Source organism: Pristiophorus japonicus, chromosome 21 (genome assembly GCF_044704955.1).
Source record: "Pristiophorus japonicus isolate sPriJap1 chromosome 21, sPriJap1.hap1, whole genome shotgun sequence".
NCBI lineage: Eukaryota > Metazoa > Chordata > Chondrichthyes > Pristiophoridae > Pristiophorus > Pristiophorus japonicus.
The window spans coordinates 81,819,433-81,846,769 of NC_091997.1; the positions used below are offsets into that span (position 1 = coordinate 81,819,433).

At 48.7% G+C, this 27,337-nt stretch overlaps 1 protein-coding gene across 1 annotated transcript in view; it reads left to right on the top strand.

The window, feature by feature from the left end:
* The window catches only part of sv2 (synaptic vesicle glycoprotein 2), a 78,931-nt gene that overhangs the window by 43,968 nt on the left and 7,626 nt on the right, over window positions 1-27,337 (top strand). Inside the window, exons 6-11 of the mRNA XM_070863962.1 lie at window positions 2,041-2,121; window positions 3,725-3,814; window positions 8,243-8,331; window positions 12,528-12,667; window positions 21,675-21,770; window positions 25,555-25,714. Coding sequence (XP_070720063.1) covers window positions 2,041-2,121; window positions 3,725-3,814; window positions 8,243-8,331; window positions 12,528-12,667; window positions 21,675-21,770; window positions 25,555-25,714 — 656 coding nt within the window. The remainder of the gene's footprint in view (window positions 1-2,040; window positions 2,122-3,724; window positions 3,815-8,242; window positions 8,332-12,527; window positions 12,668-21,674; window positions 21,771-25,554; window positions 25,715-27,337) is intronic.

A 27,337-nucleotide genomic window follows, 5' to 3' on the forward strand; every position in this document is an offset into this window, starting at 1 on the left:
TCGGCACTTTTCACATGCAGTGCGATGAGTCATTCCTGACTCATGAATATTCGACAACCCCATGCTAATGTGCCAAATCCTCCCATTGTTCCTTAAAGTCAACCATTTTCATAAATCAATTATTCCGGTTAACACCTTCTTTGCCTGTCTCCTCCCTATGAAAACACCCATTGTTCCCGTTGGAATATAGTGAATTGCAATGGAACAAAGAAGGGATCTGACTTACAATAACTTGCCTTTAAATACCGTCTTTAACATAGTGAAACACCCCAAGGTAAAGTCCAGTAAGCGTGACCCCTCAGCTTCCGGTCGCCTGTCACTTTCATTCCCCGCACCACTCCCACTCCGACATCTCCATCCTCGGCCTCCTGCACTGTTCCAACGAAGCTCAATGCAAGCTCGAGGAACAGCACCTCATCTTTCGTTTAGGCACTTTACAGCCTTCTGGACTCAACATCGAGTTCAACAATTTCAGACCATAACCTCTGCCCATAGTTTGCTCCCTTGCCTCCGATCTTATGTCATTTTTTTTCTTTGTTTCCCATGACAGCTGGTAATTATTCTGCCATTCACACCCTATCTAGATGAATCTTTTTCTAATCTGCCATTCACCCCCCACAAATCTCCACCTCTCTACCTTTCCTCTTTTAAGCTGCTCCATAAAGCCTATCTCTGACCAGCTTTTGGTCATCAGTCCTAATATCTCCTCCTGTGGCTCGGTGTCGCGTTTTACCTGATAACGCGTCTGTGGAGAAGCTTGGGACGTTTTACTATGTTAAAGGTGCTTTTTAAATACAAGTTGTGCGTAATCACCAGTTGTCCCAAAGCGCTTTACAGCCAATGAAGTACTTTTGGAGTGTATCACTGATGTAATGTGGGAAATGCGGCAGCCAATTTGCGCACAGCAAGCTCCCACAAACTGCAATGTGATAATGAGCAGAAAATCTGTTCTTGTGAGTTGATTTGAGGGATAAATATTGACCAGGACACCAGGGATAACTCCCCTCCTGCTCTTCACAATAGTGCTGTAGGATCTTTTACATCCACCTGAGAGAGCAGACGGGGCCTCGGTTTAACGTCTCATCTGAAAGGCAGCACCTCCGACAGTGCAGCACTCCCTCAGCACTGCACTTCGAGTGTCGGCTTAGATTTATGTGCTAAAGTCCCTGGAGTGGGACTTGAACCCACAACCTTCTGACTCAGAGGTGAGGGTACTGCCCACTGAGCCATGGCTGACTCTCTGATGGGCCGGAATTTGCTCTGCATCTCTGCCCGGTTTCTCGGCCATTGGTATTGGTCGGTTTAGGCGAAAACCGGGTCGGCGAAAATTTCCAGATTCCGCTAGCGGTTTCGCGATAGCGCTGGGGAGCGGTTCGCCGGTGTGCACCGTCCACAGACCGCCATGGCCCGAGTTTTGGCTCAGCGGTGACCCGTAGGTAAGTAGAAAAATAGCCGCCCACGAGAATCAACGGGAGCCGGGCGGGAGGCAAGTAGCCCTGCATTAAAAAGGTAAGTTCATGGGTTTTTAATAATTATTTCAAAATGTTCTTAGTGATTAAGGTGAAAAGGGTCCTGAGAATATTTTCTGATTTCTTTATTTTACGTTTTTTGGAAAATGTATTTTTTTGTGTTTCTCCTCCTAGGCCCAACCCACAGTCTCGGTGTAAATTTTAGTAATTGCCTCCCATTTTAAGTACCGCCCAAGATTCCATTTTCCGCTGAGAATCTGGGTATAAGGTCCATTTTTATTTTGCACCGGTCGGAATTTTTTTCCTTTTTTTTTGCAATGGAATTTTTCACCAGCGGTAATTTAAAAATCTTAGCGGTATTTTGGGTGCAGATTTTTGGGACAATCTAGGCCATAATATATATCGAGGGCTCAGCACGTACCGTGGGTGGGTTGGTTATTGCTGCTGAAGCTCTGTGTGTTGGGAGGTCCCAGCTGAGGACAGTGGCTGGAGGTGGAAGAGGATTATTGAAGAAGATTGGAGGCTTTGGAATGAATCTAATAAAATGACTGCTTTATTTTGCCCCACTCAGGCTGGTCGGGAGGAGGACGCCCTCCGGGTTTTCCAACGCATGTTTTACTGGAATCACCGCGGGTCAGCGCGCTCCTTCTCCGTAAGTGATCAGCAGTTTTTCTCCTCTTCTTGCCTCTTTATTCACTTTACCGCCGCCCTCCGTGCTCCCCTGTACATTAGCTCCCTCTCTCTGACACCGCTGCTATTTTTATGCTTTGCTTAGCTGTTAATGGCTGCGCAGGATGCTGAACTCTTGCCAAAGGTAAGCTCCAGCCCGCCAAAGTTTTCAGCTCCACCAACGAGGCAGTCTTTGTGCATCAAAGCAATTCCCAGTTGCACCATGAATTCGGAATTCTCGGAGCTGTGCCCGCTCTCTGTGTTTGAACGCTGTTTTGTGAATGAACGTGCTGGAGCCACAGCCCCACATACTGCCTGTGATTCGCAGTCAATGATTCGGGCCGCAGGAATGTAGGAAGTGGGGGTCGCCCTGTCACCACGGGGCAAGGCTGAGTGATGGGACAGCGGAGGAGCTTTTACAACATCAGAGGAGGAAGAGCATCCGGGAGGGCGCTAAGCACCTCGAGTCTCGTCGCCGAGAGCATGCAGAAACCAAGCGCAGACAGCGGAAGGAGCGTGTGGCAAACCAGACTCCCCACCCACCCTTTCCTCCAACCACTGTCTGTCCCACCTGTGACAGAGACTGTAATTCCTGTATTGGACTGTTCAGTCACCTGAGAACTCACTTTGAGTGGAAGCAAGTCTTCCTCCATTTCAGGAGACTGCCTATGATGATGATGGCAACATAAGAATTAGTAGCAGGAGTCGGCCCCTCGAGCCTGCACCGCCATTCAATGAGATCTTCTGTCTCAACTCCACTTTCCTGCACTATCCCATAATCCCTTAATATCTAATGGGCATTTCCTGGGCTAACCTGTGACATAGGCCAACCTGAGAGATTTTGATAGAAAAAGTAAAATTGTGGGAGCGAAAGAAAGTGGAGGGCAAGTCTTTGTAGAATCATAAAAATTTACAGCACAGAAGGAGGCCATTCGGCCCATCGTGTCCATGCCGGCCAACCAAGAGCTACCCAGCCGAATCCCACTTTCCAGCTCTTAGTCCGTAACCCTGCAGCTTACGGCACTTTAAGTGTGCATCCAAGTACTTTTTTAAATGAGATATTGTTTTCTGCCTCTACCACCCTTTCAGGCAGTGAGTTCCAGACCCCCACCACCCTCTGGGTGAGGACATTTCCCCTCAACTCCCCTCTAATCCTTCGAGCAATTACTTTCAATCTATATCCACTCTGCTACAGGAAACAGGTCTTTACTATCTCGCACATCTGTTAGAAGCTTTCTCTTTGTCTCCCACGCTCCTGCTTTCTCTCTCTCTCTCTCCTGCCCCTCCCCCCTCTCTCTCTCCTGCCCCTCCCCCCTCTCTCTCTCCTGCCCCTCCCCCTCCCCCTCTCTCTCTCTCCTTCCTTCTCTCTCTCCTTTCTCCCTCTCTCTCTCCTTTCTCCCTCTCCCTCTCCTTTCTTCCCCCTCCCTCTCCTTTCTTCCCCCTCCCTCTCCTCCCTTCCTCCCTGCAAGCTTGTGTTTTCTCTGTTATGTGAATATTTTACTTTCCGCGATCTAATTCACAAACAGTTCAGCATAGTCATTTCACCGTACAAAACACCCGACTCCTTTGATTTTTCTGTTTCTCAGGTTCGGCGGCTAGTGATCTCTTCTCCTGATAAAAGCAACATAAAGTTGTACGAGAGTCGTGCTGATTGGCTCAAGCAGCAGATACTGAAGGTACAGTCTCCAAGCTGCTGTCTCCCAGCACGCCACCTTTCATTACACACAAGCCTGGACATAGCTGCTGGTCTGTTATTGAAAGAAAGACTTGCATTTATATAGCGCCTTTCATGTCCTCAGGATGTCCCAAAGCGCTTTACAGCCAATGAAGTACTTTTGGAGCGTCGTCACTGTTGTAATGTGGGAAATGCGCACAGCAAGCTCCCACAAACAGCAATGTGTGATAATGACCAGGTCATCAGTTTTTCTGTTATGTTGATTGAGGGATAAATATTGGTGGACACCGGGGAGAACTCCCTTGCTCCTCTTCAAAATAGCAAAGTGGGATCTTTTCCATCCACCTAAGAGAGCAGACGGGGCCTCGGCTTCGCGTCTCATCCAATAGACGGCACCTCAGCACTGCCCTGGAGTGTCAGCCTAGACTTGTTTTGTGCTCAAGTTGAACGCACAACCTTCTGACTCAGAGGCGAGTGTGCTACCCACTGAGCCACGGCTGACACCTGAGCAAGATTGCTGAAGAATGGGCGTTGGTGTGGAAAGCCAAGTTTGATACGCACACAGGAAGTCCTACCAAAAGTCTCGGAGAGAGGAGGAGCACACTTCATGGGATTGGTGACCACTCTTTCTCCCCCCCCATTAAAGTGCTTGGTGCAGGGGCATGAGAGGAGGTGGCAGGAAGCAGGCACCATGCTCAGCTAGCACAGTACCACATGTTAATTGACTCCGATCTAGAGAATGTACGACTCATAACATAAGAAATAGGAGCAGGAGTAGGCCACCTGGCCCCTCGAGCCTGCTCCGCCATTTAATAAGATCATGGCTGATCTGATCATGGAACTTCCCTGCCCGCTCCCCATAACCCTTCACTCCCTTATCGCTCAAAAATCTGTCTATCTCCGCCTTAAATATATTCAATGTCCCAACCTTCACAGCTCTCTGGGGCAGAGAATTCCACAGATTTACAACCCTCAGAGAAGAAATTCTTCCTCACCTCAGTTTTAAATGGGCGGTCCCTTATTCTGAGACTATGTCCGCTAATTTTAGTTTCATCCTCTCTGCATCCAACTTGTCGAGCCCCCCTCATTAGGCCCAAGTTTCCACACGCGCCTAGAACGGCGCAGTCCCGACCTGGACGCCCGTTTTTCGCGCCACAAAGTGCGCCTAAAACAATCCTCGGTATTCTCCACCTACTTGCAGGTCCTCTGGCCCTCGGCGCAGCCAGCACGAGCTGTGGGGGGGCGGAGCCAGGTCCCTGCGCTGAAAACAGTGCCGGGACCTCTGCACATGAGCTACAGTGAGCATGCAAGTGCAGTAGCTCCAGGCGCCGAACTGTGTGGGAGGGGCCTGAAGCACGCAGCCCCTAGCCCTGGCCGAATGGCCTCACTGGGGCTGCGTGAATAAGGCTCCTCCCACGGCCAGCTCCTGCTCCCCCCCCCGACCAGACCCGACACTCGCTCCCCACCCCCCCCCGACTGACCCGACCCGAGCTCCTGTTCCCGCTCCCCGACTCGACCCGAGCTCCTGTTCCCGCTCCCCGCCCCCCCAACTGGACCCGACCCGACCCTACCCGCGCTCCCGACCCCCCCACTGGACCCGACCCGACTCCCGCTCCCGGACTGGATCCGACCTGACCTCCCCCCCCCCTCTCTCCCCCCCTCCCTCCCCCCCCTCTCTCTCCCCCCCCCCCCCTCTCCCCCCCCCTCCCCCTCTCTCCCTCTCTCTCTCCCTCTCCTTCTCTCTCCCCCCGACCCGACCCGAACCGAACCTACCCGACCCGACCCAACCCAACGCCACCTACCTGTAAATCTGGTGCTGGGGACGGGTCCTGCCCGAAGTCTCGGGCCGGCCCGTTCAGCCTTCGGTCCCGAAAGGCCTGCCTGAAGCACTTTCACACAGGTAGGAAGATGGTTTATTTAATCTTTTCTTTGCTTATAAATGTTTATTCAGGTTGGATTTATTTGTATAATATTTGTATAAGTATAAATAAGGATTTATTATAGAATTTAATGACTTCCCTTCCCCCCCCCACTCCCCCCACCTCGTTCTGGACGCCTAATTTGTAATCTGCGCCTGATTTTTTAATGTGTAGAACAGGTTTTTTCAGTTCTACAAAAATCTTCACTTGCTCCATTCTACTTTAGTTTGGAGTACGTTTTCACTGTGGAAACTTTCAAATCAGGCGTCAGTGGCCGGACACGCCCCATTTTGAAGAAAAAATTCTGTTCCAAAGTAGAACTGTTCTACCTGACTAGAACTGCAGAAAAAAAAATGTGGAGAATTGCGATTTCTAAGATAGTCCGTTCTCCACCAGTTGCTCCTAAAAAAAATCAGGCGCAAATCATGTGGAAACTTGGGCCCCATTATCTTATATATTTCGGTAAGATCACCTCTCATTCTTCTGAACTCCAATGAGTATGGGCCCAACCTACCTTTATAAGTCAACCCCCTCATCCCCGGAATCAACCGAGTGAACCTTCTCTGAACAGACTCAGAGCAATAAGCCAGTCTAAGGCTAGTGGAACACCAGCAGGTTACCATGGAAACCCTGCAGCTCGTTAACAAAGTTACTTTCTGCACAAGGGAATTACTTAAAGGAGTAGTATGCTGGCATCATATATCGGAAACAAACTATCGACTGTGGGGCTGCTCCATGGGGATCGGCTGACAATATTCACACACCTTGATATGGATGAAAATAATGCACTTCATTTAAACATGGTGCTGAATATTCGTTTGTCATGGATTAAATAAGTCCTGCTATAACTGTACGGGGCATTGGTGAGACTATATCTGCAGTACTGCGTACAGCTTTGGTCTCCTGATCATCAGGGATCATCATAGGCATCGTCTTCATCACAGGCAGTCCCTTGAAATGGAGGAAGACTTGCTTCCACTCAAAGTGAGTTCTCAGGTGACTGAACAGTCCAATGCAGGAATTACAGTCTCTGCCACAGGTGGGGCAGACAGTGGTTGAAGGAAAGGGTGGGTGGGACAGTTTGCCGCACGCTCCTTCCGCTGTCTGCGCTTGGTTTCTGCATGCTCTCGGCGACGAGACTCGAGGTGCTCAGCGCCCTCTCAGATGCTCTTCCTTCACTTAGGGACTCCCAGGTGTCCGTGGGGATTTTGCACTTCATCAAGGAGGCTTTGAGGAGGTCCTTGCAACGTTTCCTCTGCCCACCGTGGGCTTGCTTGCCATGTAGGAGTTCCGAGTAGAGCACTTGCTTAGGGAGTCTTGTGTCGGGCATGCGGACGATGTGGCCCGCCCAACGTAAATGATCGAGTGTGGTCAGTGCTTCGATGCTGGGGATGTTGGCCTGATCGAGAACACTGATATTGGTGCGTCTATCCTCTCAGTGGATATGCAGGACCTTGCGGAGGCAGCACTGGTGGTACTTCTTCAGCACTTTGAGGTGTCTATTGTATATGGTCCACGTCTCTAAGCCATGCAGGAGGGCAGGCATCAATACTGCCCTGTAGACCATAAGCTGGGTGCTTATATCCAATGAAGTACTTTTGATATACTTGCATTGGAGGCAGTTCAGAGAAGGTTCACGAGGTTGATTCATGAGATGAAGGGGTTGACTTATGAGGAAAGGTTCAGCAGGTTGGGCCTGTGCTCACTGGAGTTTAGAAGAGTGAGAGGTGATCTGAGGGGGCTTGACAGGGTAGATGCTGAGGGGATGTTTCCCCTCGTGGGGTCATCTAGAACTAGGGGGTATAGTTTCAGAATAAGTGGTCACCCATTTAAGACTGAGATGGGGAGGAATTTCTTCTCTCAGAAGATCGTGAATCTTTGGAATTCTCTACCCAGAGAGCTGTGGAGGCTGGGTCATTGAATATATTAAAGGCGGAGATAGACAGATTTTTGAACTGCAGGGGAGTCGAGGGTTATGGGGAGAGGGCAGGGAAGTGGAACTGAGTCCATGATCCGATCAGCCATGATCTTATTGAATAGCAGAGCAGGCTCGAGGGGCCAAATGGCCGACTACTGCTCCTATTTCTTCTGTTTAGAAACCCAGCATTCGCTGTATTGGAAAAATTGAGTATGAAAGACTTGCATTTATATAGCGCCTTTCGCGACCACCAGACGTCCCAAAGCGCTTTACAGCCAGTGAAGTATTTTTGAAATGTTGTAATGTCGGAAACACGGCAGTCAATTTGCGCACAGCAAGCTCTTACAAACAGCAATGAGATAAATGATCAGATAATCTCGCTGTTTATGATGTTGACCTGTTAATAGCGCCGCCCCCATTGCTCCATTGAAGTTTTCAGGAGGCGAGGAAAGCGCGCCGCTGCGTTGGTAGGTGGTTAGCGGCTCGTGCTAACGGGTGGCGCAAACCACCGAATTTCTGAAGCTCGTGTACAGCTTTTGTGCCGATGCAAGTCATGATCAAAGGCTATTGCTAACAGTCCTCTTATTTTCAGGGAGTGGATCCCATCAGGAAGCTTTTCTCCCACAAACTGCGGTCCACGTCGATTACTCTCGTCGTCATCTTTTTCAGCATCTCATTTGGGTGAGTCACACTGCTATCAGGACCCTGAGCACGATGGGCTGCTTTCTGCCCACTCCCTTTCTGGGCCAGTTTTCTCCTGTCCTTCCCAGAAGATGTTGAGTTCTGGAGGTTCCACGGGGCAATCCCATTGGCCATTCTTGGTTGGTGAGCCCCGACAGCGAGCGTTGCCTGGCCATTAACTGGTGGAGGCATCTTTCCTTGGGGGGGGGGGGGGGGTGGTGATGGTGGTGGTGGTCACTGGGCAGTGATCAGGAGGAGGGGAGGGTCACTGGGCAGTGATCAGGAGGAGGGGAGGGTCACTGGGCAGTGATCAGGAGGAGGGGAGGGTCACTGGGCAGTGATCAGGAGGAGGGGAGGGTCACTGGGCAGTGATCAGGAGGAGGGGAGGGTCACTGGGCAGTGATCAGGAGGAGGGGAGGGTCACTGGGCAGTGATCAGGAGGAGGGGAGGGTCACTGGGCAGTGATCAGGAGGAGGGGAGGGTCACTGGGCAGTGATCAGGAGGAGGGGAGGGTCACTGGGCAGTGATCAGGAGGAGGGGAGGGTCACTGGGCAGTGATCAGGAGGAGGGGAGGGTCACTGGGCAGTGATCAGGAGGAGGGGAGGGTCACTGGGCAGTGATCAGGAGGAGGGGAGGGTCACTGGGCAGTGATCAGGAGGAGGGGAGGGTCACTGGGCAGTGATCAGGTGGAGGGGGGGTCACTGGGTAGTGATCAGGAGGAGGGGTTCAATGGGCAGTGATCAGGAGGAGGGGAGGGTCACTGGGTAGTGATCAGGAGGAGGGGAGGGTCACTGGGCAGTGATCAGGAGGAGGGGAGGGTCACTGGGCAGTGATCAGGAGGAGGGGGGGGTCACTGGGTAGTGATCAGGAGGAGGGGTTCAATGGGCAGTGATCAGGAGGAGGGGAGGGTCACTGGGCAGTGATCAGGAGGAGGGGGGGGTCACTGGGTAGTGATCAGGAGGAGGGGAGGGTCACTGGGCAGTGATCAGGAGGTGGGGAGGGTCACTGGGCAGTGATCAGGAGGAGGGGAGGGTCACTGGGCAGTGATCAGGAGGAGGGAAGGGTCACTGGGCGGGGATCACTGGGCAGTGATCAGGAGGAGGGGAGGGTCACTGGGCAGTGATCAGGAGGAGGGAAGGGTCACTGGGCGGGGATCACTGGGCAGTGATCAGGCGGAGGGGAGGGTCACTGGGCAGTGATCAGGAGGAGGGAAGGGTCACTGGGCGGGGATCACTGGGCAGTGATCAGGCGGAGGAGGGGGGATCAGTGGACAGTGATCAGGAGGAGGGGGGGATCACTGGGCAGTGATCAGGCGGAGGAGGGGGGGATCAGTGGACAGTGATCAGGAGGAGGGGGGATCACTGGGCAGTGATCAGGAGGTGGGGAGGGTCACTGGGCAGTGATCAGGAGGTGGGGAGGGTCACTGGGCAGTGATCAGGAGGAGGGGGGATCACTGGGTAGTGATCAGGAGGGGGGGGGGCGGGTGGGTCATCACTGGACAGTGATCAGGAGGAGGGGGGGGGTACACTGGGCAGTGATCAGGAGGAGGGGGGGATCACTGGACAGTGATCAGGAGCTGGAGCATGCCCAATTTCCACCCTCTAATGTACTGAGGATAATTGTAGCTCCCTTATTGGGCACCTGTAAGATCAGCAGACTTCACACATCACAAATCAAACCGAGGATTTTGCTTTTAGCTATATAGTATCTCCCCTCCCTCTCATAGCCGTTTACCCCCGTTAGATTTGAGTTTTCCAACTCCCAACACTTTTGGGAAGCGTGTGGGAAAGGACTCTGACAAGTGTCCATAGCGGGTTGTGTTGATACAATGTGTAAGCGTAAAGCACACTGGCCATTCAGCTTGGCTACGTGAGCTGAAATGCCTCTCCCTTGCGAACTGGAATTGGCAGGTTGACAAACTGCAGGAAGGCAATGGAAGGGTGCCGACAGTGCAGTGATAGTGTATGAGAGTCGAGGGAGCTATACATTGCCTCATGGCAGTGCCTTAGCCGCCCTTGAAGTGCTCCACACTCCTCTCGTGCTTATAATGGAAACCTGCGATATTTGATACCGCCCAGCTTAGTGAGCCCCACCTAAATTGACAAACTTAACAAACATTCCCTACTGTGTGCACTTCTCACTAGTAAAGGAGCCTTAAACGCTTTAGTGACATGAAGAATGCTGTTGCAGTCCCAGTACCAGCTATCAGGTTGCTGATTTATCCAAGCTAATTAGCAGCTCTGTTTGTGAATTCTTCCCTTGTCTAGTTCTGTTGGGGTTTAATTCAGCCGATTACCAAAAGAATAGGCTTGAATGGGGGGCATTTCAGAGTGTTCCACCATCGGTTTGCAGCAACGTTCTTCCACCTCTCACCATGGGGGGGGTCAAGGAGGAGGTACCTCGGGGAGTCCCGTCACTTACCGCTACTCCAGCACCCCCCCCACCCCCCCTCAATTGTAGAGCACTAATAGGATACTGGCAGAGGCTGGAGGGCGAGTTGCCTGTCTTCATGGGTCTGGGGACCCACAGAGAGTGCGGGATTCACAGGCAGCTAATCACAGTGGATCCGTGCTACGATGCAAGAACTGATGAGATTAAATTAGAAGTGGGGGATAAGCCAGTGTGATACAGTGGTTTGATATATTGGTGCTTCAGTGCACCGTACCACATACGCGTTAGTGCTTGTGATTTCTCCACAAAGCCAAAGGGAAGATGGGACTATTGGGGGGCAGGTGAGAGTTACCGGAGATTATCATCTTTCTTGCTCTCTCGCTTGGGGAGGTGCCTGGCCTCCATTAAACATGTGCTGTCATCGCCACAGATGGGAAGTCAAATGTGCGAAGCATCACGGCCACAAGCCTGTGTCCCAGCACCCGGACTCAACAGGTTAAAGAAAGAAAGACTTGGATTTATATAGCGCCTTGCATCGGACATCTCAAAGTGCTTTACAGCCAATGAAGTACTTTTTGGAGAGTAGTCAGTGTTATAATGTGGGAAACGCGGCAGCCAATCTGTGCACAGCAAGCTCCCACAGACAGCAATGTGATAATGACTAGCTAATCTGTTTTTGTTATGTTGATTGAGGGATAAATATTGTCCAGGACGCCAGGGATAACTCCCCTGCTCTTCTTCGATATAGTGCCATGGAATCTTTTACATCCACCTGAGAGCAGGCAGGGCCTCGCTTTAACGTCTCATCCGAAAGACGGCACCTCCGACAGTGCAGCACTCCCTCGGCACTGCACTGGAGTGTCAGCCTAGATTTTTTTTGTGTGTCCCTGGAGTGGGACTTGAACCCACAACCTTCTGACTCAGAGGCGAGAGTGCTGCCCACTGAGCCACAGCTGACACAAGGGAGTTGGGGCACCACGATTAATGAAATGAGGGAGGTAGGGAAGAGGCGGAGGGTAAAATAAAGTTGTGTGTTGGTCTCACGTGGATCCTAATGATCCAGGAGCACTCACAGCTTGTAATCTGCAGCAACATCATCATGTGGAAAGGAACATCCACTTCTGACGCATGCCCCCACTTGTGTTCAGAGTTCCTGACACTCGACCTTTCACACACTTCATTCTGTAGAGAAACTCCTACTGCTTGTTTGCAACCTCTTCATAGGAATGGGGTCAGTAATTAAAATGAACCAAGTGTAGACTTTGGCTCTTGCAGTTAATAATTGGCCAATGCAGGACAGTATGTGGCAGCTCTGGGTCAGAAGGTCGTGGGTTCAAGTCCCAACCGAGAGACTTGAGCACACAATCTAGGCTGACAGCTGACACTCTCAGTGCAGTGCTGAGGGAGCACTGCACTGTCGGAGGTGCCGTCTTTTGGATGAGACGTTAAACCGAGGCCCCGTCTGCTCTCTCAGGTGGACGTAAAAGATCTCACGGCACTATTTTGAGGAAGAGCAGGGGAGTTCTTCCTGGTGCCCTGGCCAATATTTATCTCTCAACCAATGCCTATAACAGATTTATCTCATTGCAGTTTGTGGGAGCTTGCTGTGCGCAAAGTGGCTGCTGCATTTCCCACATCACAACAGTGACTACACTCCAAAAAAAAAAAGTACTTCATTGGCTGTAAAGCGCTTTGAGACATGCTGAGGTCGTGAAAGGTGCTATAGAAATGCAAGTTCTTTCATTTTATGTTGTCCTGAGGACTTTGGGTAAGAGTTTCCCTGCTTCCCCCTCCCCCCACTCTAGGTATTATGGTCTGTGGATGTGGTTTCCCGAGCTGCTGAAACGGATGGAGATCGGGGGTGGCTCCGCGTGTTCGCGTAACTGGAACCGCACGAGTGGTGAAGGTGTGACCAATGTCACCTGCTACCCAGTGAAAACAGTAGGTGGGTGTCAGCTTATGTTTGATTGGAGCTATTCATTCTGACGTGTGATGGGAGGGGGAGGGTGTGAATGTCGATGTGAGCAAGAACTCTGATCACTTTCCAATTGCACTATATTTGCTTCATGGGTTCTTCGCTTAAGAATTCATAGCAACACATTGCTATTAAGAATGAGTTGGTTTATTAGCAATGGTTTAACAATCACACGACACATTACCAGTTCATCCACCAGGCTCTCAACCACCTGCCTCATCGTGGATCCCTTGAACCCAACTGGCTGGGGTTTTATTGAGTCTTGTGAACATCATGTGACTGGCTAAGCCACTCCCAACTGAATAGCTCCACAAGCCTGTGAGCATGCTCACCAGTACTTACATTACACCAATTTTTAAAAATGTCTTTTCTCTCCAGCCTTTCCATCTGGGAGTTTCTCAGCTTTCCATGGTATCGAGTATTCATTCCTGTGACATTATTAATGCAGGTTTATTAAAATAATCTATAGCTGGTTATTGTATAGAATGTAGAATTTGAACAAACTACAGGTTGAACTTCTCCAGTCCAGGACCTCTTTGGTCCGGCAACCTCCCTGCTCCGGCATCATTTCCGACGGGGGGGGGGGGTCACGACCAGCGCTGTGTCCTGGGGCCGGCTGCTCCCCCCCCGGGTCAGGTCGGCGCGGAGAAGGGAGTGAGGCACGGCGGCCAACCGAGGCGCCGAAGCTGGGTCCGAAATACTGCGCAGTAGGCTTCTGCGCAGCGCATGCACAGTTCATTGCGCAGTATTTCGGGCCCGACTTCGGTGCCTTGTTCGACTGCCACGCTTCCTCTCCGCGCCGGGAAAGTGGGGAGCGGCCGGCCCCAGGACACAGCGTGCCGGTCCGGCCCAAACTGGGGGTGGGGGGGTGGAGAGCACCGGAGGCGACGGGGAGAAGAGGAGCAACCAGCCCCAGGTCAGCAGTACCCGGTAAGTCTGGGGGTCGACTGGACCTCCCGTGGTCTGGCAAATTCTCTTATCTGGCACAGGCCAGGTCCCGAGGGTGCCGGATTAGAAAGGTTCAACTTGTATTTCTACGCCTGTGTGTTGGGCTGCTTGACATTAAAAACATGGAGCTGTGTGCTGTGAAATTCTGTCGGGATTTCGAGCCACTGGCTACTGGTGTTTGTACACGTCTTGGTTAGGGTTGGGGCTTGGAAATGTAACCACCTGCTGGGAGGAGCATGTTCCCAGTAAACCTTCCCTGTGGGCAGTGTGCTCTGATATCACTGAACAGCCCTTCCCTCATCAATCAGTTGTAGAGGAGTCATCATGACCTGTTAACCCTTCCCATCGCTGCGAGGGTCAGAGTTCGTGAGAGGGCAAATCTGCAGTAAGATAATTACCAGAGTGTGATTTAGAATCCTTGAAATTTACAGCACGGAAGGAGGCCATTTCGGCCCATCGTGTTCGCGCCGGCCGACAAAGAGCTATCCAGCCTAATCCCACTTTCCAGCTCTTGGTCCGTAGCCCTGCAGGTTACGGCACTTCAAGTGCACATCCAGGTACTTTTTAAGGGCCCAAGTTTCGGCCTCAGTTGCTCCTGATTTTTTGGAGCAACTGGTGTAGAATGGAGTATCTTCGAAATTCAAATTCTCGGCATTAAGTTTGCTCCAGTTCTAGTCAGTTAGAACAGTTTCACTTTGGAACAGAATTTTTTTTTTCAAAAGGGGGCGTGTCCAGCCACTTACGCCTGTTTTCAAAGTTTCGGCAGTGAAAACTTACTCCAAACTAACTTAGAATGGAGTAAGTGAAGATTTTTGTACACTCGAAAAAACCTTGTCTACACTTTAGAAAATCAGGCGTAGGTTACAAATTAGGCGTAGGGAACGAGGTGGGGGGGGAAGGGAAGTCATTAAATTCTACAATCAATCCTTAGTTATACTTATACAAATATTATACAAATAAATCCAACCTGAATAAAAATTTATAAGCAAAGAAAAGATTAAATAAACCATGTTCCTACCTGTGTGAAAGTGCTTCAGGCAGGCCTTTCATGTTGGAGACAGGCAGCGGTGTGGCGTCAGTGTCTCGACGGCAGCCCCAACAGCGGCAGCAAGCAGCCTTCGAGTCGAGCTGAGCTGCTGTGCTGCAGGCAGGCCTTCATTCTCTTAGTGGCTGGCCGACAGCCGAAGGATCAACACCAGACGCACGCAGCTTTTCAAGGGGGTTGAGGCCATTCGGCCATGGGATAGGAGCGGCGTCAGTGGCTGGCCGGCAGCCGAGTCCTTTTAAAAATGGCCGAGTGCCAATGTTTGTTTGACACTGCGCGTGCGAGCACGCTCCAACGCGCACACGCAGGGTTGCCGGCACCACGTTGGCTCATTTAAATTGGACCCGCCCCCCACTACTTACAGAATTGGCGCGAGTGTTTGGCTCCGCCCCCCGCTGTGAAGAGCGCGCCGCGCCAAGCTGAGATCGAACTCTGAGGAGCCGGAGAATATCGACGTTTTTTTCTAGCGCACTTTTAGGCGCGAAGAACAGGTGTCCAGCTCGGAGGCGCGCCATTTTCGGCACGGGCCGAAACTTGGGGCCTAAATGTGGTGAGGATTTCTGCCACTACCACCCTTTCAGGCAGAGAGTTCCAGACCCACACCACCCTCTGGGTGAAGACATTTTCCCTGAAATTCCCTCTATACCTTCTACCAATTACTTTAAATCTATGCCCCCTGATTGTTGCCCCCTCTACTAAGGGAAATAGGTCCTTCCTATCCACTCTATCCAGGCCCCTCATAATTTTATACACCTCAATAAGGTTTCCCCTCAGCTTCCTCTGTTCCAAAGAAAACAACCCCAGCCTATCCAATCTTTCCTCATAGCTAAAATTCTCCAGTCCAGGCAACATCCTGGTAAATCTCCTCTGTACCCTCTCTAGTGCAATCGCATCTTTCCTGTAATGTGATGACCAGAACTGCACGCAGTACTCCAGCTGTGGCCTAACTAGTGTTTTATACAGTTCGAGCATAACCTCCTTGCTCTTGAAATCAATGCCTCAGCTAATAAAGGCAAGTATTCCGTATGCCACCTTAACCACCTTATCTACCTGGCCTGCTACCTTCAGGGATCTGTGGACCTGCACTCCAAGGTCCCTCTGTTCCTCTATACTTAGTGTCCGACTATTTAATGTGTATTCCCTTTCCTTGTTAGCCCTTCAGTTTCTTGAACGATACGTGAGTAAGGGGTTATGGAGACCAGGCAGGGAGTTCATGATCAGATCAGCCATGATTGTATTAAATGGCGGAGCAGGCTCGAGGGGCCGTATGGCCTTCTGCTCCTATATCTTATGTTCTTACGTTCAAATGCATTACCTCACACTTCTCTGGATTGAATTCCATTTACCACTGTTCTGCCCATCTGACCAGTTCATTGATATCTTCCTGCAGTCTGCAGCTTTCTTTTTCATTGTCATCCACGCAGCCGACTTTGTATCATCTGCAAACCTCTTAATCATACCCCTGACATTCAAGTCTAAATCATTGATATAAACAGGTACCACAAAAATATAATGTAAACTGTGTAAGCTGCAGAAAGTAACATTTTGGGATGCAGTATTTGAGACGTGACGTGTGCTGAGTGTAGCGTGCTTGGGAGGAGCAGGTGATTTTGGACCTATGGTTTGCAAAGCTCTCCACAATTGGGGTTTTCTCACTTACTGTCTGGGTCTGTTGTAGACTGATCGATAGAGATTGATTGATGATCAGTCAATAACTCCATTATTGCTGCATCATGACACAACCAGGCTGGTACTAGGTGAACTGGGGCAGTGGTTCTCAAACCTTTTTGGTTGTAGCCTCCCTTTTGAAATGGATTCATAATCAGGCACCACCGCATTATAATACTATACAATACTCCTAATATGAAAGTGCTGCATGTAAAGAGTACTTTAGTAATGGTTTTATATATAAGACAATGATGGGGGCTCGACGACGTGGATGCAGAGCGGATATTTCCACTCGTAGGGGCAAATAAAACTAGGGGACATAGTCTCAGAATAAGGGGCCGCCCATTTAAATCTGAGATGAGAAGGAATTTCTTCTAAGGGTTGTAAATCTGTGGAATTCTCCACCCCAGAGAGCTGTGGAGGCTGGGTTGTTGAATATATTTAAGGCGGAGATAGACAGATTTTTGAGCGATAATGGAGTGAGGGGTTATGGGGAGCGGATAGGGAAGTGGAGCTGGGTCCATGATCTTATTTGAATGGTGGAGCAGGCTCGAGGGGATGAATGGCCGACTCCTCCTATTGCTTATGTTATTAAAATAGGGCTAGAAATTCAGTTCTCTGCGATAATTGTATTTTTTCGCACAAATTATCGTTATGGCAACGCCATCACCATGAGGCAGTAAATTCAAGCTTTAATTTGCGCAGCGGTAAAAATTGGTGCTGCGCGAGGATTCGTAGCGCAAACCGCAGATTTTCCGCAGCTTTACTCCGAGGCCGATACCGCTGTGAGTTGGGGCTGGGGGGGGTGGGGAGAGAAACACCTAGAAAATAAATTGCAAAAAATCATTCACAAGACACTTAATTAGCGAATCGCTGCCAAAGAATTAAAAAAAATAAAAACTTTAACTTGTCCTTTTTGTGGGTCTTCACATTTGCTGATGATCCAAGGGCTGCAATGCAGCTTTTTCCCGGGTGTTTTTTTGTCCTAAATACGGGTGTGCTCGGAGCCAGATTTTTTGCGAAAGCGATATTTCGCCTCTTGCATGATGCTCCTCTCTCCAGCGGTATTTGAAAAGCACCACCGCAAGGCAGCTCCGAATTTCCCACCACACCGTTTTGAGCCCAAAACAGCAAAATAGCGCTGAAAAACGGGCGCAAGGTTGGCGAATTTTTAGCCCTGGGTATTTACTGATATATCAGTGAGATGGGTGTGCATGCTTCTCACTGCAGTCTGTCTATCATAACAAGAATTAGGAGCAGGAGTCGGCTGTTCGGCCCCTCGAGCCTGCTCCACCATTCAATGAGATCATGGCTGATCTTCCACCTCAACTCTACCTTCCCGCCCGATCCCCCTATCCCTAGATTCCCTTAATATCCAACGATCTATCGATCTCTGTCTTGAATATACTCAAAGACTCAGCCTCCACAGCTCTCTGGGGCATTGAAGTCCACAAAATATCAAGAATCATGCAGGTTAATCTTAGCTACAGCATTCCTATGGCTCCAATATATTTCCTATCATGGGATGCCCAGCACTATATACAATTCACAGATCAAGAAAGAGATACAGAAGCAGCAGAGAAAAATCAGAAACTGAGAAACGAGAGAGATTAAAAGCACAAACTTTGCAAAGATACCTCTTTTACACGTGACATTTGGTAAAATTAATAAACCCTCAAAAATGTTGTTTTATTTCAAAACGGTATTGGCTACATGAATTCTCGAGTGTGCCTACTCACTCTGATTTCACAATAAACTGAATACGATAGCGCACTGGTTATGTCACTGGACCAGTAATCCAGAGGCCTGGACTAATGATTCAGAGCCTGAGTTCAAATCCCACTATGGGCAGCTGGGGAATTTAAATTCAGTTAATTAAATAAATCCAGAATTAAAAAGCTAGCATCAGTAATGGTGACCATGAAACTACCGGATTGTCGTAAAAACCATATGGTTCACTAATGTCCTTTAGGGAAGAACATGACTGATCTGATCATGGACTCAGCTCCACTTCCCCGCCCGCTTCCCATAACTCTTTACTCCCTTATCGCTCAAAAATCTGTCTATCTCCGACTTAAATATATTCAATGACTCAGCCTCACAGCTCTCTGGGGCATAGAATTCCACAGATTTACAACCCTCTGAGAGAAGAAATTTCTCCTCATCTCAGTTTTAAATGGGCGGTCCCCTTATTCTGAGACTATGTCCCCTAATTTTAGTTTCCCCTATGAGTGGAAATATCCTCTCTGCATCCACCTTGTCGAGCCCCCTCATTATCTTATAAGTTTCAATAGATCACCTCTCATTCTCCTGAACTCCAATGTGTATGGGCCCAACCTGCTGTCCTTACCCGGTCTGGCCTATATGTGACTCCAGACCCACAGCAATGTGGTTGACTCTTAACTGCCCTCTGAAATGGCCCAGCGAAACACTCAGTTGACACACAACCGCTTTGAAAAACAATACTGCAACGGTTCAAGGCAGCGGCTCACCACCACCTTTTCGAGAGCAATTAGGGATGGGCAATAAATGCCGGCCTTGCCACATCCCAGGAACGAATAAAAATAATCAGCTGCATCAATGCTAAAGGGAGATGGCGACTAACTGGTGTCCTTTATTTTCGCTGCCTTTGGATGTGATGCATGATTGTTCCATTGCACATTTCAATTAATTTGTGAGATTTCAGAGAGCATTATTTCTCACCTTTTGCTTCACGGGAGCCAGGGATGTTCTCACTGAGTGTTCATGTCACTTTACCAATGACATGAAGTGGTTTGACATCACGCACATCCAGTATCTGCTCTTAGCAAACCATTCCCAAGTCCCCGAGATGGATATCCGCACAGAGCCACCTTGTTTAAAGTACCGTCGGAACTCTGGTTCAGGAGGTCCCAGCTGCCAATCTTCCGGAGCAGACCCAGTTAAAAAAAATTCCCGATTGGATAAATCCCCTGCTCGGTAAGCACGTTCACGTTATTTTGCAGACCCCTCTACAGACCTCCAGTTTGAGAGCCGCTGATCTTCTATCATCCAGAAATTCCTACATTCAAAAGCCAGCAGACTCGAGCTGCAGTCTGCAGCTGAAATTGCCACTCTGACCCTGACCATTGAATGGCGAGACCTCACTGTTCAGGTCACTCACAGTACCTTCTCATCCTTCCTGCCACAGATACTTCGCATGGGACTTGCACCTATTGTCTTGTAGTTGGGTGTTTACTTTTTCTCTCTTCACGTCCCCCACCCTCCCCTTATCCCTTCTGGTTCTGCAGACAGTATCTGAGGTTAGGCTCTGATTCTGGGGGCTGGGGTCAGGTTCTGGGGCCTGGGGTTCTCGGGGCTGGGGTCGGGTTCAGGTTCTGGGGGCTAGGGGCGGGTTCTAGGAGCTGGGGCCTGGGGTTCTAGGGGCTGGGGTCGGGTTCTAGAAGCTGGGGCCTGGGGTTCTAGGGGCTGGGGGTCGGGGTCAGGTTCTGGGGGCTGAGGTCGGGGTCAGGTTCTGTGGGCTGGGATCGGGTTCTTTAGGGTCAGGTTCTGGGGGTTGGGGTCCGGTTCTGGGGTCAGGTTCTGGGTTCAGGGGCTGGGGTCATGGGTCGGGGTCGGGCTGGGGTCAGGTTCTGGGGCTGGGGTCAGGTTCTGTGGGCTGGGGTCAACCTGCCCTGCCACCTTCAACGATTTGTGCATATATACCCCAGGTCTCTCTGTTCATGTGCCCCCATTTAAAATTGTACCCTTTAGTTTATATTACTCTCATTGTTCTTCCTACAAAAATGTATCACTTCACACTTTTCTGCGTTAAACTTCATCTGCCACGTGTCCGCACATTCTACTAGCCTGTCTATGTCCTCTTGAAGGTCATCACTATCCTCCTCACTGTTCACTACACTACCAAGTTTTGTGCCATCTGCAAATTTTGAAATTGTGCCCTGTACACAAGTCCAAATCAATAAAGAAAAGCAGTGGTCCCAGTACCGACCCCTGGGGAACACCACTGTATACCTTCCTCCAGTCCTACTCTCTTGTTTCCTGTTACTGAGCCAATTTCCTATCCATGCTGCCACTGTCCCTTTTATTCTCAACTTTTCTGGCAAGCCTATTATGTGGCACTTTGTTGAACGCCTTTTGGAAATCCATGTACACCACATCAACCGCATAGCCCTCATCCACGCTCTGTTACCTCATCAAAAAACACAATCAAATTCGTTGAGCACGATTTGCCTTTTACAAATCCGGGCCGGCTTTCCTTAATTAATCCACACTTGTCCAAGTGACTGTTAATTGTGTCCCGGATTATCGTTTCTAAAAGCTTCCCCATTACCGTGTCAAGGGATCTGGAGCAAAGGCAGGAAAATAAAGTTGAGGCACATAGTATTGAGGCACACAGTAGAATTCGCTGCCTCAGAGAGCTGTGGAAGCTGGGTCATTGAATAAATTTAAGACCGAGATAGACAGTTTCTTAACTGATAAGGGAATAAGGGGTGATGAGGAGCGGGCAGAGAAGTGGACCCGAGTCCATGATCGGATCAGCCATAATCGTATTAAATGGTGGAGCTGGCTTGAGGGGCTGTATGGCCTACTCCTGCTCCTATTTCTTATGTTCTTAAGACATTTACAGCACAGAAACAGGCCATTCGGCCCAACTAGTCTATGCCGGTGTTTATGCCTCCTCCCACCTTACTCCATCTTAGCTTATCAACATATTGGCTATAGATCAGCCAGGATCTAATTGAATGGCGGGACAGGTACAAGCGGCTGAATGACCTCTTGACCTTAGTGAATGAGACTCTGCAGCATGCGATGTTAGACATTGAGCTGTCGGGATAACTCGCTGGCGCACATTTGAAGAGAGTGTCACACTCAGGATCTCTTTCAAAGGTGGTGCAATGTATGCCCCTGTGAGTATGCTCACAGGTTTGTCAAGGTGTTGATCCACCGGTACACTCGCGGCCTTCTGCGAGAGGTGGGCGCCGGAGGGACTGGAGTGCATCATCACCCCCGGCAACCAAATTTTAATTTGACTTTAAGTTGACTGTCTAAAATTTAATTTGTTTAGATTTGTCGGTTTTAATGCCCCGCCCCCCCCCTTTTAGCCAGGGGGCACTTGATTTAACGTTTGATTGTTTTACAGATACAACAAAATAGTTGTGGGGCTGTTGAGTTGGGAGTGGTTTAGCCAGTTATGTGATGTTCTCAAGACTCAATAAAACCCCAGCCACAATGAGGCAGGTTGTTGAGAGTCTGGGGGACATCACCGACTCTCTCTCTGCTCTTTTTCTTATTCTGCTGATTTTATTACGGGATTTTTAACATTTTGTTTTGCAGTGTACAAAGAAGGATTTTTAATAGCTGTTGCCAATCTTCCTGGCAATATCCTCACGATCTTGATAATGGATCTGCTGGGAGGCAAGCTGCTGCTGTGTGAGTAACCAACATCAAAAGCTAAAGTGCAGTGTGCGGAGCTGCAAGCAATTCACAGCACTATTAAGTGCGCATAAATGTCAAGCCCCCTCATAATCTTACACGTTTCGATAAGATCACCTCTCATTCTTCTGAATTCCAATGAGTAGAGGCCCAACCTACTCAACCTTTCCTCATAAGTCAACCCCCTCATCCCCGGAATCAACCTAGTGAACCTTCTCTGAACTGCCTCCAAAGCAAGTATATCCTTTCGTAAATATGGAAACCAAAACTGCACGCAGTATTCCAGGTGTGGCCTCACCATCGAAACATAGAAAATAGGTGCAGGAGTAGGCCATTCGGCCCTTCGAGCCTGCACCGCCATTCAATGAGTTCACGGCTGAACATGCAACCTCAGTACCCCATTCCTGCTTTCTCGCCATACCCCTTGATCCCCCTAGTAGTAAGGACTACATCTAACTCCTTTTTGAATATATTTAGTGAATTGGCCTCAATAACTTCCTGTGGTAGAGAATTCCACAGGTTCACCACTCTCTGGGTGAAGAAGTTTCTCCTCATCTCGGTCCTAAATAGCTTACCCCTTATCCTTAGACTGTGACCCCTGGTTCTGGACTTCCCCAACATTGGGAACATTCTTCCTGCATCTAACCTGTCTAAACCCGTCAGAATTTTAAACGTTTCTATGAGATCCCCTCTCATTCTTCTGAACTCAAGTGAATACAAGCCCAGTTGATCCAGTCTTTCTTGATGTGTCAGTTCCACCATCCTGGACTTCCCTGCTTTTATACTCCATTCCTATTGCAATAAAGGCCAAGGTATCATTGGCCTTCCTGATCACTTGCTGTACCTGCATACTATCCTTTTGTGTTTCATGCATAAGTACTTCCAGGTCCCACTGTACTGCGGCACTTTGCAATCTTTCTCCATTTAAATAACTTGCTCTTTGATTTTTTTCTGCCAAAGTGCATGACCTCACACTTTCCAACATTATACTCCATCTGCTAAATTTTTGCCCAATCACTTAACCTGTCTGTGTCCTTTTGCAGATTTTTTGTGTCCTCACAAATTGCTTTTCCTCCCATCTTTGTATCGTCAGCAAATTTGGGTATGTTACATTCAGTCCCTTCTTCCAAGTCGTTAATATAGATTGTAAATAGTTGGGGTCCCAGCACTGATCCCTGCGGCACCCTACTAGTTACTGGTTGCCAACTAGAGAATGAACCATTTATCCCGACTCTCTAATCTCTGCTAGTTAGCCAATCCTTTATCCATGCTAATATATTACCCCCAATCCTGTGAACTTTTATCTTGTGCAATAACCTTTTCTGTGGTACCTTGTCAAATGCCTTCTGGAAGTCCAAATACACCACATCCATTGGTTCCCCTTTATCCACCCTGTTCGTTACATCCTCAAAGAACTCCAGCAAATTTGTCAAACATGACTTCCCCTTCATAAATCCATGCTGACTCTGCCTGACCGAATTTTGCTTTTCCAAATGCCCTGCTACTGCTTCTGTAATAATGGACTCCAACATTTTCCCAACCACAGATGTTAGGCTAACTGGTCTATAGTTTCCTGCTTTTTGTCTGCCTCCTTTTTTTAAATAGGGGTGTTACATTTTCCAATCTGCTGGTACCTCCCCAGAATCCAGGGAATTTTGGTAAATTACAACCAATGCATCCACAATCCCTGCCGCTACTTCTCTTAAGATCCTAGGATGCAAGCCATCGGGTCCAAGGGATTTATATGCCTTTAGTCCCACCTCCTTAGTGATTGTGATTGTGTTAAGTTCCTACCCCCCCATAGCCCCTTGACTATCCACTGTTGGAATATTGTTAGTTCATCTACCGTAAAGACTGATACAAAAGATTTGTTCAGAGTTTCTGCCATCTCCATGTTCCCCATTACTAATTCCCTGATCTCATCCTCTAAGGGTCCAACATTTACTTTAGCCACCCTTTTCCTTTTTATATACCTATAGAAACTCTTGCCATCTGTTTTTATATTTTGTGCTAGTTTACTTTCATAGTCTATCTTCCCTTTCTTAATCATTTTTTTGTCGTTCTTTGCTGGCTTTTAAAAGCTTCCCAGTCTTCTGTCCTCCCACTGGTTTTGGCCACTTTGTATGTCTTTTTAATTGGATACCGTCCTTTATTTCTTTAGTTAGTCACGGATGGCTCTCTTTTCTCTTACACCCTTTCCTCCTCACTGGAATATATTTTTCTTGACAGTTGTGAAATATCTCCTTAAATGTATATCACTGTTCATCAACTGTCCTACACTTTAATCTATTTTCCTAGTCCACTTTACCCAACTCTGCCCTCATACCTTCGTAGTCTCCTTTATTTAAGCTTAATACACTGGTTAGACGCCTCATTCAAAAGATGACCATCAATCTATAGTTAGATTTGGAAGTTGTGTGAAATCTTCATCCATCAAATGAAATTTTAAATTATTGCCATGTTTCAGGATGTTTTTAAACTTATTTGGCCCAGAGGGGATTTTAATAGTAATTTAGATTGCAGGGAATAGGTTGCCAACATACATACACACACTTCTAAAACTGGGGCAAATAGTCTACAGATTCACTGTTGCTGCTCCCTGGCACCGGCTCAGTCTTGATTAGCTTTTTGTGGAGTAAACTTAAGTTGAGTAACTTGGGGAATCATTAATTGAGCTGGCTTTGAGATTGCTGGCTCTGCCTCTGGCATTTTCTGATCTGGCTCTGAGCCGTCTAGACTTTAAGGTACACGAGAAATCTTTGGAAATCCCGTTAGTTCCTAAATCCCAAATGCACGAGAGAAACAGAAATTGTTTCCTTGAAATTTACAGTCGAGGAACGATGGGCTGGTTTACTAAGTCTTTGACTGGGCGGTGGCAATGATATCAGACCTGTGAAATGCCCAGATAGCTCCCTCAACTGCTTTTTCTTTCCCCGCTCAAATATTGATATTGATGCATGCAAGCAAAGTTAAACGTGAGCTAGTCGCTCAGAACTACCAATCCACAAGGACTACTTCCATTTCAAGTAGGGGTGCAACCAGTCTTGGTGAATAAGCCAACCAGAGGTTGGTGCCTTCCCTCTTTGACTGAGTATCTTGTGCACTCTTACAATTTACATGGAGAGGCAGGGGGGGAGAAAAGATAATATTGGTTCCTCCAATCAACAGAGCCCTTCAAATGTACCTGCTGTAGGTGTGCATGCAGTACCAAAAGCAGACAATTAAATTGTTGGTTTAATGGCTTTCGTGTGGTTAAGCAATGCCTCGATTTCAAAATTCTCATCCTTATTTTCAAATCGCTCCATAGCCTCGCCCCTCCCTATCTCTGTAATTTCCTCCAGTCCCCACTCTTTTCCCCACCCCCTCCCCCTCCCCCCGATATATCTGTGCTCCTCTAATTCTGCCTTCCTGAGCATCCCTGATTGTAATTGCTCAATCATTGGTGGCCGTGTCTTCTGGAATTCCCTGCCTAAACCTCTCCATCTCTCTTTCCTCCTTCATAACGCTGCTTAAAACATACCTCTTTGACCAAGCTTTTGGTCACTTGTGCTAATTTCTACTTCTGCGGCTTGGCGTCATTGTTTTATTTCATAATACTCCTATGAAGCGCAGAATGGGGATGTTTCACTGCGTTAAAGGCGCTATATAAAATACAGGTTGTTGTTGGTACTGTGGACACAGAACCAGTGGAAAATCTGTTGTTAATTACTGGGGTTTGAAGGGTAGATTCTGAATTAAAAGTGGCTAGTTCGGTAGTGATCTTTAATGCTTTGTCTCCTAGGTCTCAGTCTGTTTTTCTCGGGCGTCAGTGCTTTCTTTATCTGGGAAGTGAAGACTAAAGTCCACAGCTTGGTCGTGTCCTGTCTGTTCAGTGCCATCTCGGTCATTGCCTGGAACTCGCTCGATGTCATTGGGCTAGAATTGTATCCCACTCAACTGCGGTAGGTTACAGCTTCAAGCCATGGGGGGAGGATTCCCCCTGATTATTCTCTCCTCACAAACTTTATCCCATTGTTCACTAGGGGTGGAGGAGGAGGGAGATCTCTAGAGCAGTGACTTTCCAAGGGGCTGGATTTTCCGGTTCTTTGCATTCTGGGTTTCGCCCCGGGGCGGTGTGAAAGGCGGCGGTGAGGTCTGAAGCGCCCCGTTGCATGTCTCCGGTCCGGTTTTATGGCGGCGCTGAGCAGCACCGCCGGGAAGAGCTGCGCCCGGTGTGCAACGCCCCTGGTTGTGGCACCAGCACGCGTTTCGCTCGACCCGTACACCTAGAAGCGCGCCCACAATGACCCCTGGGAAATCAGAGCGGTCCAATCACGCCGGCGGCGGAGCGGAAGGGAAAGTGCTCCAAAATAAAGTCCGAATGTTGCGATGGCGTGGCTAATGGTTTTGTGGTTTTTCTTTAGGTGTTCCCCCTGACATCTCTCGGAGCGCTCTTGGCCCGGTTTTTTTTACAACGCCTCCCTTAACGCTGCGTGCCCTGCTGCCCAAACTTAAACACTATTCCTGGCTGCTAACTTTCCCGCCCTGCTGCCATTATCGTCCCGTAAACAGAAAAGCCAAAAATCCAGCCCTAAGTGTTTTGAGCACCATAAACATTGGGAATGAGATTTATAATTGAAAAGAGCGAGATTGATCAGAAACTTTTACATATATTGAGCCAGGGATATGATGCACCAATGTGAGTCACATTTGCAAACCAAAATGAATGAACATCACTCCAAAGGAATGCAAGTTGACTAGCTTTATACTCTGGAGCCTTACGCCAGGCATATAATCACCCGCTGACCTCCATAAAAGTACGGGGTGAGACCTGTTCCGAGGTCTTTTTTGTCACCCATTAGCAGCAGGAATTATTTGACAGTCATGTGTTTTATCCATTCTGTACAACAGGCTTTGTAGGGTAATTAGCTCCAAATTATAGCGTTAAGTTTCCAACGCATTCCTACACCATTGAGTTTGAAGGTCTTAAATGTGAGGACAAGGGGGAACTGTCATGGTTCTGAGATAGAGAGGAAGGAGCAGAGGTGCGGGAAATAGAACGGACATATTCGAGGGCCATGTTAACCACAGCAGTGGGGAATCCTCTGTTGAGGAAAAAGGAAGACATGTTGGGCACTAGTGTGAAAGGTGGTGTCATCAGAGCAGATGCAACAGAGGTGGAGAAACTGGGAGAATGGCTGCGGGGTATTATCCACAATACAGTGCAGGTAGCTTTGGGAATCAGTGGGCTTATAGTGGATACTGGTCAAAAGCCTAATCCCAGAGATGAAGACGGAGCAGTAAAGGGAAGGGTGGAAATTGGATGCAAAATGAATGGAAAAAGTTCAGGGCAAGAGCAAGAAAGGGCATCGCTACAATTATCGATGTATGAAAAAAAAGAGTTGAGGGAGGGGACCAGAGTAGGACTGGAACAAATCCACATATCCCATGAAAAGGCAGGCATAGCTAGGCCCCATGCGTTCCCATAGCAACACTTCATTTAAAGTGAGTGGAGTTAGAGAAGTTATTTAATGAGAGAACACAAGTTCAGCCAGGCAGGAGAGTGGTCGTGGATGGGGACGGGT